Genomic DNA, 20,014 nt, shown 5'->3' on the forward strand with positions numbered 1-20,014 from the left:
TGAAAATCCAGTTAAACATGAAAGTCCAGTTTACCATGAAAATCCAGTTTACCATGAAAGTCCAGTTTACCATGAAAATCCAGTTTACCAAGAGAGTCCAGTTTACCATGAAAATCTAGTTTACCATGAGAGTCCAGTTTACCATGAAAATCCAGTTTACCATGAGAGTCCAGTATACCATGAGAGTCCAGTTTACCATGAGAGTCCAGGTCACCATGAGAGTCCAGTTTACCATGAAAGTCCAGTTTACCATGAGAGTCAGTTTACCATGAAAATCCAGTTTACCATGAGAGTCCAGTTTAACATGAAAGTCCAGTTTACCATGAGAGTCAGTTTACCATGAAAGTCCAGCTTACCATGAGAGTCCAGTTTACCATGAAAATCCAGTTTACCATGAGAGTCCAGTTTACCATGAAAATCCAGTTTACCATGAGAGTCCAGTTTACCATGAAAATCCAGTTTACCATGAAAGTCCAGTTTACCATGAGAGTGACGTTTACCATGAAAATCCAGTTTACCATGAGAGTCCATTTTACCATGAAAATCCAGTTTACCATGAGAGTCCAGTTTACCATGAAAGTCCAGTTTACCATGAAAATCCAGTTTACCATGAGAGTCCAGTTTACCATGAGAGTCAGTTTACCATGAAAGTCCAGTTTACCATGAGAGTCCGGTTTACCATGAAAATCCAGTTTACCATGAGAGTCCAGTTTACCATGAGAGTCCAGTTTACCATGAAAGTCCAGTTTACCATGAGTGTCCAGTTTACCATGAAAATCCAGTTTACCATGAAAATCCAGTTTACCATGAAAATCCAGTTTACCATGAGAGTCAGTTTACCATGAAAGTCCATTTTACCATGAGAGTCCGGTTTACCATGAAAATCCAGTTTACCATGAAAATCCAGTTTACCATGAGAGTGACGTTTACCATGAGAGTCCAGTTTAACATGAAAGTCCAGTTTACCATGAGAGTCCAGTTTACCATGAAAATCCAGTTTACCATGAAAGTCAGTTTACCATGAAAATCCAGTTTACCATGAAAGTCAGTTTACCATTAAAATCCAGTTTACTATGAAAGTCCAGTTTACCATGAAAATCCAGTTTAACATGAAAGTCCAGTTTACCATGAAAATCCAGTTTACCATGAAAGTCCAGTTTACCATGAGAGTGAAGTTTACCATGAAAATCCAGTTTACCATGAGAGTTCATTTTACCATGAAAATCCAGTTTACCATGAGAGTCAGTTTACCATGAAAGTCCAGTTTACCATGAGTGTCCGGTTTATCATGAAAGTCCAGTTTACCATGAGAGTCCAGTTTACCATGAGAGTCCAGTTTACCATGAAAGTCCAGTTTACCATTAGAGTCTAGTTTACCATGAAAATCCAGTTTACCATGAAAATCCAGTTTACCATGAGAGTCCAGTTTAACATGAAAGTCCAGTTTTCCATGAGAGTCCAGTTTACCATGAAAATCCAGTTTACCATGAAAGTCAGTTTACCATGAAAATCCAGTTTACCATGAAAGTCAGTTTACCATGAAAATCCAGTTTACCATGAAAGTCCAGTTTACCATGAAAATCCAGTTAAACATGAAAGTCCAGTTTACCATGAAAATCCAGTTTACCATGAAAGTCCAGTTTACCATGAAAATCCAGTTTACCAAGAGAGTCCAGTTTACCATGAAAATCTAGTTTACCATGAGAGTCCAGTTTACCATGAAAATCCAGTTTACCATGAGAGTCCAGTATACCATGAGAGTCCAGTTTACCATGAGAGTCCAGGTCACCATGAGAGTCCAGTTTACCATGAAAGTCCAGTTTACCATGAGAGTCAGTTTACCATGAAAATCCAGTTTACCATGAGAGTCCAGTTTAACATGAAAGTCCAGTTTACCATGAGAGTCAGTTTACCATGAAAGTCCAGCTTACCATGAGAGTCCAGTTTACCATGAAAATCCAGTTTACCATGAGAGTCCAGTTTACCATGAAAATCCAGTTTACCATGAGAGTCCAGTTTACCATGAAAATCCAGTTTACCATGAAAGTCCAGTTTACCATGAGAGTGACGTTTACCATGAAAATCCAGTTTACCATGAGAGTCCATTTTACCATGAAAATCCAGTTTACCATGAGAGTCCAGTTTACCATGAAAGTCCAGTTTACCATGAAAATCCAGTTTACCATGAGAGTCCAGTTTACCATGAGAGTCAGTTTACCATGAAAGTCCAGTTTACCATGAGAGTCCGGTTTACCATGAAAATCCAGTTTACCATGAGAGTCCAGTTTACCATGAGAGTCCAGTTTACCATGAAAGTCCAGTTTACCATGAGTGTCCAGTTTACCATGAAAATCCAGTTTACCATGAAAATCCAGTTTACCATGAAAATCCAGTTTACCATGAGAGTCAGTTTACCATGAAAGTCCATTTTACCATGAGAGTCCGGTTTACCATGAAAATCCAGTTTACCATGAAAATCCAGTTTACCATGAGAGTGACGTTTACCATGAGAGTCCAGTTTAACATGAAAGTCCAGTTTACCATGAGAGTCCAGTTTACCATGAAAATCCAGTTTACCATGAAAGTCAGTTTACCATGAAAATCCAGTTTACCATGAAAGTCAGTTTACCATTAAAATCCAGTTTACTATGAAAGTCCAGTTTACCATGAAAATCCAGTTAAACATGAAAGTCCAGTTTACCATGAAAATTCGGTTTACCATGAGAGTCCAGTTTACCATGAGAGTCCAGTTTACCATGAGAGTCCAGTTTACCATGAGAGTCCAGTTTACCATGAAAGTCCAGTTTACCATTAGAGTCCAGTTTACCATGAAAATCCAGTTTACCATGAAAATCCAGTTTACCATGAGAGTCCAGTTTAACATGAAAGTCCAGTTTACCATGAGAGTCCAGTTTACCATGAAAATCCAGTTTACCATGAGAGTGACGTTTACCATGAGAGTCCAGTTTAACATGAAAGTCCAGTTTACCATGAGAGTCCAGTTTACCATGAAAATCCAGTTTACCATGAAAGTCAGTTTACCATGAAAATCCAGTTTACCATGAAAGTCAGTTTACCATTAAAATCCAGTTTACTATGAAAGTCCAGTTTACCATGAAAATCCAGTTAAACATGAAAGTCCAGTTTACCATGAAAATTCGGTTTACCATGAGAGTCCAGTTTACCATGAAAGTCCAGTTTACCATGAAAATCCACTTTACCATGAGAGTCCAGTTTACCATGAGAGTCCAGTTTACCATGAGAGTCCAGTTTACCATGAAAGTCCAGTTTACCATTAGAGTCCAGTTTACCATGAAAATCCAGTTTACCATGAAAATCCAGTTTACCATGAGAGTCCAGTTTAACATGAAAGTCCAGTTTACCATGAGAGTCCAGTTTACCATGAAAATCCAGTTTACCATGAAAGTCAGTTTACCATGAAAATCCAGTTTACCATGAAAGTCAGTTTACCATTAAAATCCAGTTTACTATGAAAGTCCAGTTTACCATGAAAATCCAGTTAAACATGAAAGTCCAGTTTACCATGAAAATCCAGTTTACCATGAAAGTCCAGTTTACCATGAAAATCCAGTTTACCAAGAGAGTCCAGTTTACCATGAAAATCTAGTTTACCATGAGAGTCCAGTTTACCATGAAAATCCAGTTTACCATGAGAGTCCAGTATACCATGAGAGTCCAGTTTACCATGAGAGTCCAGGTCACCATGAGAGTCCAGTTTACCATGAAAGTCCAGTTTACCATGAGAGTCAGTTTACCATGAAAATCCAGTTTACCATGAGAGTCCAGTTTAACATGAAAGTCCAGTTTACCATGAGAGTCAGTTTACCATGAAAGTCCAGTTTACCATGAGAGTCCAGTTTACCATGAAAATCCAGTTTACCATGAAAGTCCAGTTTACCATGAAAATCCAGTTTAACATGAAAGTCCAGTTTACCATGAAAATCCAGTTTACCATGAGAGTCCAGTTTACCATGAAAATCCAGGTTACCATGAGAGTCCAGTTTACCATGAAAATCCAGTTTACCATGAAAGTCCAGTTTACCATGAGAGTGAATTTTACCATGAAAATCCAGTTTACCATGATAGTCAGTTTACCATGAAAGTCCAGTTTACCATGAAAATCCAGTTTACCATGAGAGTCCAGTTTACCATGAAAGTCCAGTTTACCATGAGAGTCAGTTTACCATGAAAGTCCAGTTTACCATGAGAGTCCAGGTTACCATGAAAATCCAGTTTACCATGAAAGTCCAGTTTACCATGAAAATCCAGTTTAACATGAAAGTCCAGTTTACCATGAAAATCCAGTTTACCATGAAAGTCCAGTTTACCATGAGAGTGAAGTTTACCATGAAAATCCAGTTTACCATGAGAGTTCATTTTACCATGAAAATCCAGTTTACCATGAGAGTCAGTTTACCATGAAAGTCCAGTTTACCATGAGAGTCCGGTTTACCATGAAAATCCAGTTTACCATGAGAGTCCAGTTTACCATGAAAGTCCAGTTTACCATTAGAGTCCAGTTTACCATGAAAATCCAGTTTACCATGAAAATCCAGTTTACCATGAGAGTCCAGTTTAACATGAAAGTCCAGTTTTCCATGAGAGTCCAGTTTACCATGAAAATCCAGTTTACCATGAAAGTCAGTTTACCATGAAAATCCAGTTTACCATGAAAGTCAGTTTACCATGAAAATCCAGTTTACCATGAAAGTCCAGTTTACCATGAAAATCCAGTTAAACATGAAAGTCCAGTTTACCATGAAAATCCAGTTTACCATGAAAGTCCAGTTTACCATGAAAATCCAGTTTACCAAGAGAGTCCAGTTTACCATGAAAATCTAGTTTACCATGAGAGTCCAGGTCACCATGAGAGTCCAGTTTACCATAAAAGTCCAGTTTACCATGAGAGTCCAGTTTACCATGAAAATCCAGTTTACCATGAGAGTCCAGTTTAACATGAAAGTCCAGTTTACCATGAGAGTCAGTTTACCATGAAAGTCCAGCTTACCATGAGAGTCCAGTTTACCATGAAAATCCAGTTTACCATGAGAGTCCAGTTTACCATGAAAATCCAGTTTACCATGAGAGTCCAGTTTACCATGAAAATCCAGTTTACCATGAAAGTCCAGTTTACCATGAGAGTGACGTTTACCATGAAAATCCAGTTTACCATGAGAGTCCATTTTACCATGAAAATCCAGTTTACCATGAGAGTCCAGTTTACCATGAAAGTCCAGTTTACCATGAAAATCCAGTTTACCATGAGAGTCCAGTTTACCATGAGAGTCAGTTTACCATGAAAGTCCAGTTTACCATGAGAGTCCGGTTTACCATGAAAATCCAGTTTACCATGAGAGTCCAGTTTACCATGAAAGTCCAGTTTACCATGAGAGTCAGTTTACCATGAAAGTCCAGTTTACCATGAGAGTCCAGGTTACCATGAAAATCCAGTTTACCATGAAAGTCCAGTTTACCATGAAAATCCAGTTTAACATGAAAGTCCAGTTTACCATGAAAATCCAGTTTACCATGAAAGTCCAGTTTACCATGAGAGTGAAGTTTACCATGAAAATCCAGTTTACCATGAGAGTTCATTTTACCATGAAAATCCAGTTTACCATGAGAGTCAGTTTACCATGAAAGTCCAGTTTACCATGAGAGTCCGGTTTATCATGAAAGTCCAGTTTACCATGAGAGTCCAGTTTACCATGAGAGTCCAGTTTACCATGAAAGTCCAGTTTACCATTAGAGTCTAGTTTACCATGAAAATCCAGTTTACCATGAAAATCCAGTTTACCATGAGAGTCCAGTTTAACATGAAAGTCCAGTTTTCCATGAGAGTCCAGTTTACCATGAAAATCCAGTTTACCATGAAAGTCAGTTTACCATGAAAATCCAGTTTACCATGAAAGTCAGTTTACCATGAAAATCCAGTTTACCATGAAAGTCCAGTTTACCATGAAAATCCAGTTAAACATGAAAGTCCAGTTTACCATGAAAATCCAGTTTACCATGAAAGTCCAGTTTACCATGAAAATCCAGTTTACCAAGAGAGTCCAGTTTACCATGAAAATCTAGTTTACCATGAGAGTCCAGTTTACCATGAAAATCCAGTTTACCATGAGAGTCCAGTATACCATGAGAGTCCAGTTTACCATGAGAGTCCAGGTCACCATGAGAGTCCAGTTTACCATGAAAGTCCAGTTTACCATGAGAGTCAGTTTACCATGAAAATCCAGTTTACCATGAGAGTCCAGTTTAACATGAAAGTCCAGTTTACCATGAGAGTCAGTTTACCATGAAAGTCCAGTTTACCATGAGAGTGAATTTTACCATGAAAATCCAGTTTACCATGATAGTCAGTTTACCATGAAAGTCCAGTTTACCATGAAAATCCAGTTTACCATGAGAGTCCAGTTTACCATGAAAGTCCAGTTTACCATGAGAGTCAGTTTACCATGAAAGTCCAGTTTACCATGAGAGTCCAGGTTACCATGAAAATCCAGTTTACCATGAAAGTCCAGTTTACCATGAAAATCCAGTTTAACATGAAAGTCCAGTTTACCATGAAAATCCAGTTTACCATGAAAGTCCAGTTTACCATGAGAGTGAAGTTTACCATGAAAATCCAGTTTACCATGAGAGTTCATTTTACCATGAAAATCCAGTTTACCATGAGAGTCAGTTTACCATGAAAGTCCAGTTTACCATGAGAGTCCGGTTTACCATGAAAATCCAGTTTACCATGAGAGTCCAGTTTACCATGAAAGTCCAGTTTACCATTAGAGTCCAGTTTACCATGAAAATCCAGTTTACCATGAAAATCCAGTTTACCATGAGAGTCCAGTTTAACATGAAAGTCCAGTTTTCCATGAGAGTCCAGTTTACCATGAAAATCCAGTTTACCATGAAAGTCAGTTTACCATGAAAATCCAGTTTACCATGAAAGTCAGTTTACCATGAAAATCCAGTTTACCATGAAAGTCCAGTTTACCATGAAAATCCAGTTAAACATGAAAGTCCAGTTTACCATGAAAATCCAGTTTACCATGAAAGTCCAGTTTACCATGAAAATCCAGTTTACCAAGAGAGTCCAGTTTACCATGAAAATCTAGTTTACCATGAGAGTCCAGGTCACCATGAGAGTCCAGTTTACCATGAAAGTCCAGTTTACCATGAGAGTCCAGTTTACCATGAAAATCCAGTTTACCATGAGAGTCCAGTTTAACATGAAAGTCCAGTTTACCATGAGAGTCAGTTTACCATGAAAGTCCAGCTTACCATGAGAGTCCAGTTTACCATGAAAATCCAGTTTACCATGAGAGTCCAGTTTACCATGAAAATCCAGTTTACCATGAGAGTCCAGTTTACCATGAAAATCCAGTTTACCATGAAAGTCCAGTTTACCATGAGAGTGACGTTTACCATGAAAATCCAGTTTACCATGAGAGTCCATTTTACCATGAAAATCCAGTTTACCATGAGAGTCCAGTTTACCATGAAAGTCCAGTTTACCATGAAAATCCAGTTTACCATGAGAGTCCAGTTTACCATGAGAGTCAGTTTACCATGAAAGTCCAGTTTACCATGAGAGTCCGGTTTACCATGAAAATCCAGTTTACCATGAGAGTCCAGTTTACCATGAAAGTCCAGTTTACCATGAGAGTCAGTTTACCATGAAAGTCCAGTTTACCATGAGAGTCCAGGTTACCATGAAAATCCAGTTTACCATGAAAGTCCAGTTTACCATGAAAATCCAGTTTAACATGAAAGTCCAGTTTACCATGAAAATCCAGTTTACCATGAAAGTCCAGTTTACCATGAGAGTGAAGTTTACCATGAAAATCCAGTTTACCATGAGAGTTCATTTTAAAATGAGAGTCCAGTTTACCATGAAAGTCCAGTTTACCATTAGAGTCTAGTTTACCATGAAAATCCAGTTTACCATGAAAATCCAGTTTACCATGAGAGTCCAGTTTAACATGAAAGTCCAGTTTTCCATGAGAGTCCAGTTTACCATGAAAATCCAGTTTACCATGAAAGTCAGTTTACCATGAAAATCCAGTTTACCATGAAAGTCAGTTTACCATGAAAATCCAGTTTACCATGAAAGTCCAGTTTACCATGAAAATCCAGTTAAACATGAAAGTCCAGTTTACCATGAAAATCCAGTTTACCATGAAAGTCCAGTTTACCATGAAAATCCAGTTTACCAAGAGAGTCCAGTTTACCATGAAAATCTAGTTTACCATGAGAGTCCAGTTTACCATGAAAATCCAGTTTACCATGAGAGTCCAGTATACCATGAGAGTCCAGTTTACCATGAGAGTCCAGGTCACCATGAGAGTCCAGTTTACCATGAAAGTCCAGTTTACCATGAGAGTCAGTTTACCATGAAAATCCAGTTTACCATGAGAGTCCAGTTTAACATGAAAGTCCAGTTTACCATGAGAGTCAGTTTACCATGAAAGTCCAGCTTACCATGAGAGTCCAGTTTACCATGAAAATCCAGTTTACCATGAGAGTCCAGTTTACCATGAAAATCCAGTTTACCATGAGAGTCCAGTTTACCATGAAAATCCAGTTTACCATGAAAGTCCAGTTTACCATGAGAGTGACGTTTACCATGAAAATCCAGTTTACCATGAGAGTCCATTTTACCATGAAAATCCAGTTTACCATGAGAGTCCAGTTTACCATGAAAGTCCAGTTTACCATGAAAATCCAGTTTACCATGAGAGTCCAGTTTACCATGAGAGTCAGTTTACCATGAAAGTCCAGTTTACCATGAGAGTCCGGTTTACCATGAAAATCCAGTTTACCATGAGAGTCCAGTTTACCATGAGAGTCCAGTTTACCATGAAAGTCCAGTTTACCATGAGAGTCCAGTTTACCATGAAAATCCAGTTTACCATGAAAATCCAGTTTACCATGAAAATCCAGTTTACCATGAGAGTCCAGTTTACCATGAAAATCCAGTTTACCATGAGAGTCCAGTTTACCATGAGAGTCCAGTTTACCATGAAAGTCCAGTTTACCATGAGAGTCCAGTTTACCATGAAAATCCAGTTTACCATGAAAATCCAGTTTACCATGAAAATCCAGTTTACCATGAGAGTCCAGTTTACCATGAAAATCCAGTTTACCATGAGAGTCCAGTTCACCATGAGAGTCCAGTTCACTATGAGAGTCCAGTTCACTATGAGAGTCCAGTTTACCATGAAAATCCAGTTTACCATGAGAGTCCAATTCACCATGAGAGTCCAGTTTACCATGAAAATCCAGTTTACCATGAAAATCCAGTTAACCATGAGAGTCCAGTTTACCATGAAAATCCAGTTTACCATGAGAGTCCAGTATATCATGGGAGTCCAGTTTACCATGAGATTCCAGTTTACCATGAAAATCCAGTTTACCATGAGAGTCCAGTTCACCATGAGAGTCCAGTTTACCATGAGAGTCCAGTTGACCATGAAAGTCCAGTTTACCATGAAAGTCCAGTTTATCATGAAAATCCAGTTTACCATGAGAGTCCAGTTTACCATGAAAATCCAGTTTACCATGAGAGTCCAGTTTACCATGAAAATCCAGTTTACCATGAAAGTCCAGTTTACCATGAGAGTGAAGTTTACAATGCAAATCCAGTTTACCATGAGAGTCCAGTTTACCATGAAAATTCGGTTTACCATGAGAGTCCAGTTTACCATGAAAGTCCAGTTTACCATGAAAATCCACTTTACCATGAGAGTCCAGTTTACCATGAGAGTCAGTTTACCATGAAAGTCCATTTTACCATGAGAGTCCGGTTTACCATGAAAATCCAGTTTACCATGAGAGTCCAGTTTACCATGAGAGTCCAGTTTACCATGAAAGTCCAGTTTACCATGAGAGTCCAGTTTACCATGAAAATCCAGTTAACCATGAGAGTCCAGTTTACCATGAAAATCCAGTTTACCATGAGAGTCCAGTATACCATGGGAGTCCAGTTTACCATGAGATTCCAGTTTACCATGAAAATCCAGTTTACCATGAGAGTCCAGTTCACCATGAGAGTCCAGTTTACCATGAGAGTCCAGTTTACCATGAAAGTCCAGTTTACCATGAAAATCCAGTTTACCATGAAAATCCAGTTTACCATGAAAGTCCAGTTTACCATGAGAGTGAAGTTTACAATGCAAATCCAGTTTACCATGAGAGTCCAGTTTACCATGAAAATTCGGTTTACCATGAGAGTCCAGTTTACCATGAAAGTCCAGTTTACCATGAAAATCCACTTTACCATGAGAGTCCAGTTTACCATGAGAGTCAGTTTACCATGAAAGTCCATTTTACCATGAGAGTCCGGTTTACCATGAAAATCCAGTTTACCATGAGAGTCCAGTTTACCATGAGAGTCCAGTTTACCATGAAAGTCCAGTTTACCATGAGAGTCCAGTTTACCATGAAAATCCAGTTAACCATGAGAGTCCAGTTTACCATGAAAATCCAGTTTACCATGAGAGTCCAGTATACCATGGGAGTCCAGTTTACCATGAGATTCCAGTTTACCATGAAAATCCAGTTTACCATGAGAGTCCAGTTCACCATGAGAGTCCAGTTTACCATGAGAGTCCAGTTTACCATGAAAGTCCAGTTTACCATGAAAATCCAGTTTACCATGAAAGTCCAGTTTACCATGAAAATCCAGTTTACCATGAAAGTCCAGTTTACCATGAAAATCCAGTTTACCATGAAAGTCCAGTTTACCATGAAAATCCAGTTTACCATGAAAGTCCAGTTACCATGAAAATCCAGTTTACCATGAGAGTCCAGTTTACCATGAAAATCCAGTTTACCATGAGAGTCCAGTTTACCATGAAAATCCAGTTTACCATGAAAGTCCAGTTTACCATGAGAGTGAAGTTTACCATGCAAATCCAGTTTACCATGAGAGTCCAGTTTACCATGAAAATCCAGTTTACCATGAGAGTCCAGTTTACCATGAAAGTCCAGTTTACCATGAAAATCCAGTTTACCATGAGAGTCCAGTTTACCATGAGCGTCAGTTTACCATGAAAGTCCAGTTTACCATGAGAGTCCGGTTTACCATGAAAATCCAGTTTACCATGAGAGTCCAGTTTACCATGAAAATCCAGTTTACCATGAAAATCCAGTTTACCATGAGAGTCCAGTTTACCATGAAAATCCAGTTTACCATGACAGTCCAGTTCACCATGAGAGTCCAGTTCACAATGAGAGTCCAGTTTACCATGAAAATCCAGTTTACCATGAGAGTCCAGTTTACCATGAAAGTCCAGCTTACCATGAAAATCCAGTTTACCATGAGAGTCCAGTTTACCATGAGAGTCAGTTTACCATGAAAGTCCAGTTTACCATGAGAGTGAAGTTTACCATGAAAATCCAGTTTACCATGAGAGTCCAGTTTACCATGAAAATTCAGTTTACCATGAGAGTCCAGTTTACCATGAGAGTCCAGTTTACCATGAAAATCCAGTTTACCATGAGAGTCCAGTTTACCATGAAAGTCCAGTTTACCATGAAAATCCAGTTTACCATGAGAGTCAGTTTACCATGAAAGTCCAGTTTACCAAGAAAATCCAGTTTACCATGAGAGTCCAGTTTACCATGAGAGTCAGTTTACCATGAAAATCCAGTTTACCATGAGAGTCCAGTTTACCATGAAAATCCAGTTTACCATGAGAGTCCAGTTTACCATGAAAATCCAGTTTACCATGAGAGTCCAGTTTACAATGAAAGTCCAGTTTACCATGAAAATCCAGTTTACCATGAAAATCCAGTTTACCATGAAAATCCAGTTAACCATGAGAGTCCAGTTTACCATGAGAGTCCAGTTAACCATGAAAATCCAGTTTACCATGAAAATCCAGTTTACCATGAAAATCCAGTTTACCATGAGAGTCCAGTTTACCATGAAAATCCAGTTAACCATGAGAGTCCAGTTTACCATGAAAATCCAGTTTACCATGAGAGTCCAGTATACCATGGGAGTCCAGTTTACAATGAGATTCCAGTTTACCATGAAAATCCAGTTAACCATGAGAGTCCAGTTCACCATGAGAGTCCAGTTTACCATGAGAGTCCAGTTTACCATGAAAGTCCAGTTTACCATGAAAATCCAGTTTTCCATGAAAATCCAGTTTACCATGAAAGTCCAGTTTACCATGAAAATCCAGTTTACCATGAAAGTCCAGTTACCATGAAAATCCAGTTTACCATGAGAGTCCAGTTTACCATGAAAATCCAGTTTACCATGAGAGTCCAGTTTACCATGAAAATCCAGTTTACCATGAAAGTCCAGTTTACCATGAGAGTGAAGTTTACCATGCAAATCCAGTTTACCATGAGAGTCCAGTTTACCATGAAAATCCAGTTTACCATGAGAGTCCAGTTTACCATGAAAGTCCAGTTTACCATGAAAATCCAGTTTACCATGAGAGTCCAGTTTACCATGAAAATCCAGTTTACCATGAGAGTCCAGTTTACCATGAAAGTCCAGTTTACCATGAAAATCCAGTTTACCATGAGAGTCCAGTTTACCATGAGCGTCAGTTTACCATGAAAGTCCAGTTTACCATGAGAGTCCGGTTTACCATGAAAATCCAGTTTACCATGAGAGTCCAGTTTACCATGAAAATCCAGTTTACCATGAAAATTCAGTTTACCATGAGAGTCCAGTTTACCATGAAAATCCAGTTTACCATGACAGTCCAGTTCACCATGAGAGTCCAGTTCACAATGAGAGTCCAGTTTACCATGAAAATCCAGTTTACCATGAGAGTCCAGTTTACCATGAAAGTCCAGTTTACCATGAAAATCCAGTTTACCATGAGAGTCCAGTTTACCATGAGAGTCAGTTTACCATGAAAGTCCAGTTTACCATGAGAGTGAAGTTTACCATGAAAATCCAGTTTACCATGAGAGTCCAGTTTACCATGAAAATTCAGTTTACCATGTGAGGCCAGTTTACCATGAAAATCCAGTTTACCATGAGAGTCCAGTTCACCATGAGAGTCCAGTTTACCATGAGAGTCCAGTTTACCATGAAAATCCAGTTTACCATGAGAGTCCAGTTTACCATGAAAGTCCAGTTTACCATGAAAATCCAGTTTACCATGAGAGTCAGTTTACCATGAAAGTCCAGTTTACCAAGAAAATCCAGTTTACCATGAGAGTCCGGTTTACCATGAAAATCCAGTTTACCATGAGAGTCCAGTTTACCATGAGAGTCAGTTTACCATGAAAGTCCAGTTTACCATGAGAGTGAAGTTTACCATGAAAATCCAGTTTACCATGAGAGTCCAGTTTACCATGAAAATTCAGTTTACCATGTGAGGCCAGTTTACCATGAAAATCCAGTTTACCATGAGAGTCCAGTTCACCATGAGAGTCCAGTTTACCATGAGAGTCCAGTTTACCATGAAAATCCAGTTTACCATGAGAGTCCAGTTTACCATGAAAGTCCAGTTTACCATGAAAATCCAGTTTACCATGAGAGTCAGTTTACCATGAAAGTCCAGTTTACCAAGAAAATCCAGTTTACCATGAGAGTCCAGTTTACCATGAGAGTCAGTTTACCATGAAAATCCAGTTTACCATGAGAGTCCAGTTTACCATGAAAATCCAGTTTACCATGAGAGTCCAGTTTACCATGAAAATCCAGTTTACCATGAGAGTCCAGTTTACCATGAAAGTCCAGTTTACCATGAAAATCCAGTTTACCATGAAAATCCAGTTTACCATGTGAGGCCAATTTACCATGAAAATCCAGTTTACCATGAGAGTCCAGTTCACCATGAGAGTCCAGTTTACCATGAAAATCCAGTTTACCATGAGAGTCCAGTTTACCATGAAAGTCCAGTTTACCATGAAAATCCAGTTTACCATGAGAGTCCAGTTTACCATGAGAGTCAGTTTACCATGAGAGTCCAGTTTACCATGAGAGTCCAGTTTACCATGAAAGTCCAGTTTACCATGAGAGTCCAGTTTACCATGAAAATCCAGTTAACCATGAGAGTCCAGTTTACCATGAAAATCCAGTTTACCATGAGAGTCAGTATACCTTGGTAGTACAGTTTACCATGAAAATCCAGTTTACCATGAAAATCCAGTTTACCAGGAAAGTCCAGTTTACCATGAAAATCTAGTTTACCATGAGAGTCCAATTCACCATGTGAGTCCAGTTTACCATGATAGTCCAGTTTACCATGAAAATTCAGTTTACCATGCAAATCCAGTCTACCATGAAAGTTCAGTTTACCATGAAAGTCCAGTTAACCATGAGAGTCCAGTTTACCATGAAAATCCAGTTTGCCATGAGAGTCCAGTATACCATGGGAGTCCAGTTTACCATGAGAGTCCAGTTTACCATAAGAGTCCAGTTTACCATGAGAGTTCAGTTTACCATGAAAATCCAGTTTACCATGGGCGGGAGTCGGCAACCTGCGGCTCCGGGCCCGCATGCGGCTCTTTAAGACCACTTCGTGGCGTTGTTGATTCAGGACCCACACCGTCTCCTATTTTTTATTTGGTTTCCGACCTCTGTCCTAGAGGGAGAGGTCTCCCCGTGTCCCCCCGTGTCTCCCCGTGTCCCCCCGTGTCCCCCCGTGTCCCCCCGTGTCCCGTGTCCCCCCGTGTCCGCACTGACCACGACCCTGGTGTAGACGTCCCCGGCGAACTCCAGGTCGTGGAACTTGGCCTCCACGTTGAAGGTGTAGCGCTGCAGCCACTCGAGCAGGGGCAGGCCCACGGCCGTGCCCGCGAAGGAGTATTGCGACGCGTGGATGTGAGTGTCCACCAGCCCCGGCATCACGAACTGCCTGCGGGGTCACGGGGCAGGAGGTCGCGCTCAGGTGGCGGGTCACCCTCGAGGGGTCACGAGGATGGGGCGGTGGCGGCTGTCAGGGCGGTTGTGGTGGTCATGGTGGTTGTGGTGGTTGTGGTGGTCATGGTGGTCGTGGTGGTTGTGGTAGTCATGGTGGTTGTGGTGGTTGTGGTGGTCGTGGTGGTTGTGGTGGTCATGGTGGTTGTGGTGGTCATGGTGGTTGTGGTGGTCATGGTGGTCGTGGTGGTTGTGGTGGTCATGGTGGTTGTGGTGGTTGTGGTGGTCGTGGTGGTCGTGGTGGTTGTGGTGGTCGGGGTGGTTGTCGTGGTTGTGGTGGTTGTGGTGGTCATGGTGGTTGTGGTGGTTGTGGTGGTTGTGGTGGTCATGGTGGTTGTGGTGGTTGTAGTGGTCGTGGTGGTCGTGGTGGTTATGGTGGTTGTGGTGGTTGTGGTGGTCATGGTGGTTGTGGTGGTTGTGGTGGTCGTGGTGGTTGTGGTGGTTGTGGTGGTCTTGGTGGTCGTGGTGGTTGTGGTGGTCATGGTGGTCGTGGTGGTTGTGGTGGTCTTGGTGGTCGTGGTGGTTGTGGTGGTCATGGTGGTCGTGGTGGTTGTGGTGGTCATGGTGGTTGTGGTGGTTGTGGTGGTCATGGTGGTTGTGGTGGTCATGGTAGTCGTGGTGGTTGTGGTGGTCGTGGTGGTCGCGGTGGTTGTGGTGGTCATGGTGGTTGTGGTGGTCATGGTAGTCGTGGTGGTTGTGGTGGTCGTGGTGGTCGTGGTGGTTGTGGTGGTCATGGTGGTTGTGGTGGTCATGGTGGTTGTGGTGGTTGTGGTGGTCGTGGTGGTTGTGGTGGTCGTGGTGGTCGTGGTGGTCGCGGTGGTTGTGGTGGTCGTGGTGGTCGTGGTGGTTGTGGTGGTCGTGGTGGTTGTGGTGGTTGTGGTGGTCATGGTGGTTGTGGTGGTCATGGTGGTCGTGGTGGTTGTGATGGTTGTGGTGGTCGTGGTGGTTGTGGTGGTCATGGTGGTTGTGGTGGTTGTGGTGGTCGTGGTGGTTGTGGTGGTCGTGGTGGTCGTGGTCATGGTAGTCGTGGTGGTTGTGGTGGTCGTGGTGGTCGCGGTGGTTGTGGTGGTCATGGTGGTTGTGGTGGTCATGGTAGTCGTGGTGGTTGTGGTGGTCGTGGTGGTCGTGGTGGTTGTGGTGGTCATGGTGGTTGTGGTGGTCATGGTGGTTGTGGTGGTTGTGGTGGTCGTGGTGGTTGTGGTGGTCGTGGTGGTCGTGGTGGTCATGGTGGTCGTGGTGGTCGCGGTGGTTGTGGTGGTCGTGGTAGTTGTGGTGTTCATGGTGGTTGTGGTGGTTGTGGTGGTTGTGGTGGTCGTGGTGGTTGTGGTGGTCGTGGTGGTTGTGGTGGTTGTGGTGGTCGTGGTGGTCGTGGTGGTTGTGGTGGTTGTGGTGGTCATGGTGGTTGTGGTGGTTGTGGTGGTCGTGGTGGTTGTGGTGGTTGTGGTGGTTGTGGTGGTCGTGGTGGTCGTGGTGGTTGTGGTGGTCGTGGTGGTCGTGGTGGTTGTGGTGGTCGTGGTAGTTGTGGTGTTCATGGTGGTTGTGGTGGTTGTGGTGGTTGTGGTGGTCGTGGTGGTTGTGGTGGTTGTGGTGGTCATGGTGGTTGTGGTGGTCATGGTGGTCGTGGTGGTTGTGATGGTTGTGGTGGTCGTGGTGGTTGTGGTGGTCATGGTGGTTGTGGTGGTTGTGGTGGTCGTGGTGGTTGTGGTGGTCGTGGTGGTCGTGGTTGTGGTGGTTGTGGTGGTTGTGGTGGTCGTGGTGGTTGTGGTGGTTGTGGTGGTCGTGGTAGTTGTGGTGTTCATGGTGGTTGTGGTGGTTGTGGTGGTTGTGGTGGTTGTGGTGGTCGTGGTGGGGAGCTACAGTGTCGCGGGTCGGCGCTTCGCTGCGCTACGATTCCGGCGACACGAGTTCGATTCCCGCTCACGGCCAACAACGGTGACGATGATCTGAACCGGTCCTGGGCCTCCCCTAGGTCGACTCGGCCTCAAATGAGTACCTTACACACCGCACCAGGTACGGCCGGGTGTGGTTGCTGGCCACCCACCCCCTCGTGTGCCGTGCCGGCCTCCATAGATGATACTCGCTAACGGCGATGGCCCCAACGTTCTGTTCAGGCTACACGGGGGGATCTTTGTCTCTGGTGGGAGCAGTACTCGGGGGTCGTGGGTCACAGGAGGTCATGGTGCCGAGGTCATAGCATCGAGGTCATGACTACAGGGGGTCGCGGCCAAAGAGTCGCAACAACAACATTGTGATCTTCGGATGAAATGCGCCTTACAAATGTGCATCATCACCACCACCACCACCACAACTAGTATCATGCAGGAACAGCGCTACCGGTGAGACAGCCGCCGGATGGACACGCCGCTCCAGTCGTGTCGCTGCAGCGTCTCCTGCAGCTGCGTCTCCGGCACAACGAAGGCGATCTGCCACCGTCACCATCGACACGACCATCAACCACATCACCAACTGGCAACATCACCAGCAACACCAACACCATCATCATCACCTGCTAAACCATCAGGCATAGACTGCTTGATTACGTTCTTCCAAAGATTGCTGGCCACCCACCCCCATGCGTACTGTGCCTTCATAGGTGCTGCTCGCTAACAGCACTTGCCCCAGCAGTCTGTGAAAGGCTACACGGGGGATCTTTGTCTTAGTGTGTGGGGGGGGCGGTGGGGGGGGTTCCAGTGCCCCTACTCCGTCTCGCGCCGCCCCGATCCTCCCCCCTCCCCTCTCACCTTCCCCCTCCCCTCTCACCTCCCCCCTCACCTCCCCCCTCCCCCCTCACCTCCCCCCTCACCTCCCCCCTCCCCCCTCACCTCCCCTCTCACCACCCCCCTCCCCTCTCACGTCCTCCCTCCCCTCTCACCTCCCCCCTCACCCCTCCCCCCTCACCTTCCCGTCTCGCGCCACCCCGAGCGCGTGCGCGCGCAGCACGAGGAGCGGCTCCTGGCGCGTGGCGTGCACAAAAGTCCCCACGAGCACGCGCGCCTCCATCACGGGGGGCTGGGGGGGCTGGGGGGAGTGGGGGGCTGGGGGGAGTGGGGGTCTGGGGTGGAGGGGGGGTCCACGCAGGTGGGGGGGGGGGGGGCTTGTAGGGGTCTCGGCTTATCCGAGATTCACGGGGAGTGGAGGCGCTCTCCCCTGCTGGGAGAGGACACGGGGAGACAGAGCCGGGTACAGAGAGGCGAGGAGGGAGACACGGGGGACACGGGGGGACAGTGGCACAGAGAGACAGTGGGACACAAGGAGACAGAGACGTGGGGACAGAGAGTTAGACAGCGGGACGGAGGGAGACTCGCGGAGAAGTTCAGGACACAGACCCCTGCCAGGTCAGCGCGGTTCTGATGTTTGGTGTCCAAAGTAATCATTGACGCGGCACCCCAACTCGGGGTCCAAGAGTGCGTGGTATGGGTCGCTGTTGAAGTGTTTTAAGGCTCATTTGGGGCGAGTTGCAACTGGCTATTGACTTCAGGTTCGTGTTTAGTGTGTGGGGACGCGTCTCATGTGTCAGTGAGTGTGTCTGAGTGTCTGTATGTGTCAGTGAGTGTGTCTGAGTGTCTGTATGTGTCAGTGAGTGTGTCTGAGTGTCTGTATGTGTCAGTGAGTGTGTCTGAGTGTCTGTATGTGTCAGTGAGTGTGTCTGAGTGTTTGTATGTGTCAGTGAGTGTGTCTGAGTGTCTGTATGTGTCAGTGAGTGTGTCTGAGTGTCTGTATGTGTCAGTGAGTGTGTCTGAGTGTCTGTATGTGTCAGTGAGTGTGTCTGAGTGTCTGTATGTGTCAATGATTGTGTCTGAGTGTCTGCATGTGTCAGTGAGTGTGTCTGAGTGGCTGTATGTGTCAGTGAGTGTGTCTGAGTGTCTGTATGTGTCATTGAGTGTGTCTGAGTGTCTGTATGTGTCAGTGAGTGTGTCTGAGTGTTTGTATGTGTCAGTGAGTGTGTCTGAGTGTCTGTATGTGTCAGTGAGTGTGTCTGAGTGTCTGTATGTGTCAGTGAGTGTGTCTGAGTGTCTGCATGTGTCAGTGAGTGTGTCTGAGTGTATGTATGTGTCAGTGAGTGTGTCTGAGTGTATGTATGTGTCAGTGAGTGTGTCTGAGTGTCTGTATGTGTCAGTGAGTGTGTCTGAGTGTCTGTATGTGTCAATGATTGTGTCTGAGTGTCTGCATGTGTCAGTGAGTGTGTCTGAGTGGCTGTATGTGTCAGTGAGTGTGTCTGAGTGTCTGTATGTGTCATTGAGTGTGTCTGAGTGTCTGTATGTGTCAGTGAGTGTGTCTGAGTGTTTGTATGTGTCAGTGAGTGTGTCTGAGTGTCTGTATGTGTCAGTGAGTGTGTCTGAGTGTCTGTATGTGTCAGTGAGTGTGTCTGAGTGTCTGCATGTGTCAGTGAGTGTGTCTGAGTGTATGTATGTGTCAGTGAGTGTGTCTGAGTGTATGTATGTGTCAGTGAGTGTGTCTGAGTGTCTGTATGTGTCAGTGAGTGTGTCTGAGTGTATGTATGTGTCAGTGAGTGTGTCTGAGTGTATGTATGTGTCAGTGAGTGTGTCTGAGTGTCTGTATGTGTCAGTGAGTGTGACTGAGTGTTTGTATGTGTCAGTGAGTGTGTCTGAGTGTCTGTATGTGTCAGTGAGTGTGTCTGAGTGTCTGTATGTGTCAGTGAGTGTGTCTGAGTGTCTGTATGTGTCAGTGAGTGTGTCTGAGTGTCTGTATGTGTCAGTGAGTGTGTCTGAGTGTCTGTATGTGTCAATGATTGTGTCTGAGTGTCTGCATGTGTCAGTGAGTGTGTCTGAGTGGCTGTATGTGTCAGTGAGTGTGTCTGAGTGTCTGTATGTGTCATTGAGTGTGTCTGAGTGTCTGTATGTGTCAGTGAGTGTGTCTGAGTGTTTGTATGTGTCAGTGAGTGTGTCTGAGTGTCTGTATGTGTCAGTGAGTGTGTCTGAGTGTCTGTATGTGTCAGTGAGTGTGTCTGAGTGTCTGCATGTGTCAGTGAGTGTGTCTGAGTGTATGTATGTGTCAGTGAGTGTGTCTGAGTGTATGTATGTGTCAGTGAGTGTGTCTGAGTGTCTGTATGTGTCAGTGAGTGTGTCTGAGTGT

General features: G+C 43.8%; 1 protein-coding gene across 2 annotated transcripts in view; it reads right to left on the minus strand.

Annotated features, from left to right (window-relative positions):
- The window catches only part of GDA (guanine deaminase), a 98,797-nt gene that overhangs the window by 66,061 nt on the left and 12,722 nt on the right, over positions 1–20,014 (minus strand). For both annotated transcript variants that reach the window (XM_032974062.2, XM_076051865.1), the window contains exons 2-4: positions 17,819–18,067; positions 17,255–17,343; positions 14,687–14,858 (exon numbers count right to left, since the gene is read on the minus strand). In XM_032974062.2, coding sequence (XP_032829953.1) covers positions 14,687–14,858; positions 17,255–17,343; positions 17,819–17,920 — 363 coding nt within the window. In that variant the 5' untranslated portion in view covers positions 17,921–18,067. The remainder of the gene's footprint in view (positions 1–14,686; positions 14,859–17,254; positions 17,344–17,818; positions 18,068–20,014) is intronic.

This window comes from Petromyzon marinus, chromosome 52 (genome assembly GCF_048934315.1).
Source record: "Petromyzon marinus isolate PM22_M1 ecotype Great Lakes invasive population chromosome 52, UKy_Petmar_22M1.pri1.0, whole genome shotgun sequence".
Taxonomy (NCBI): Eukaryota; Metazoa; Chordata; class Hyperoartia; order Petromyzontiformes; family Petromyzontidae; genus Petromyzon; species Petromyzon marinus.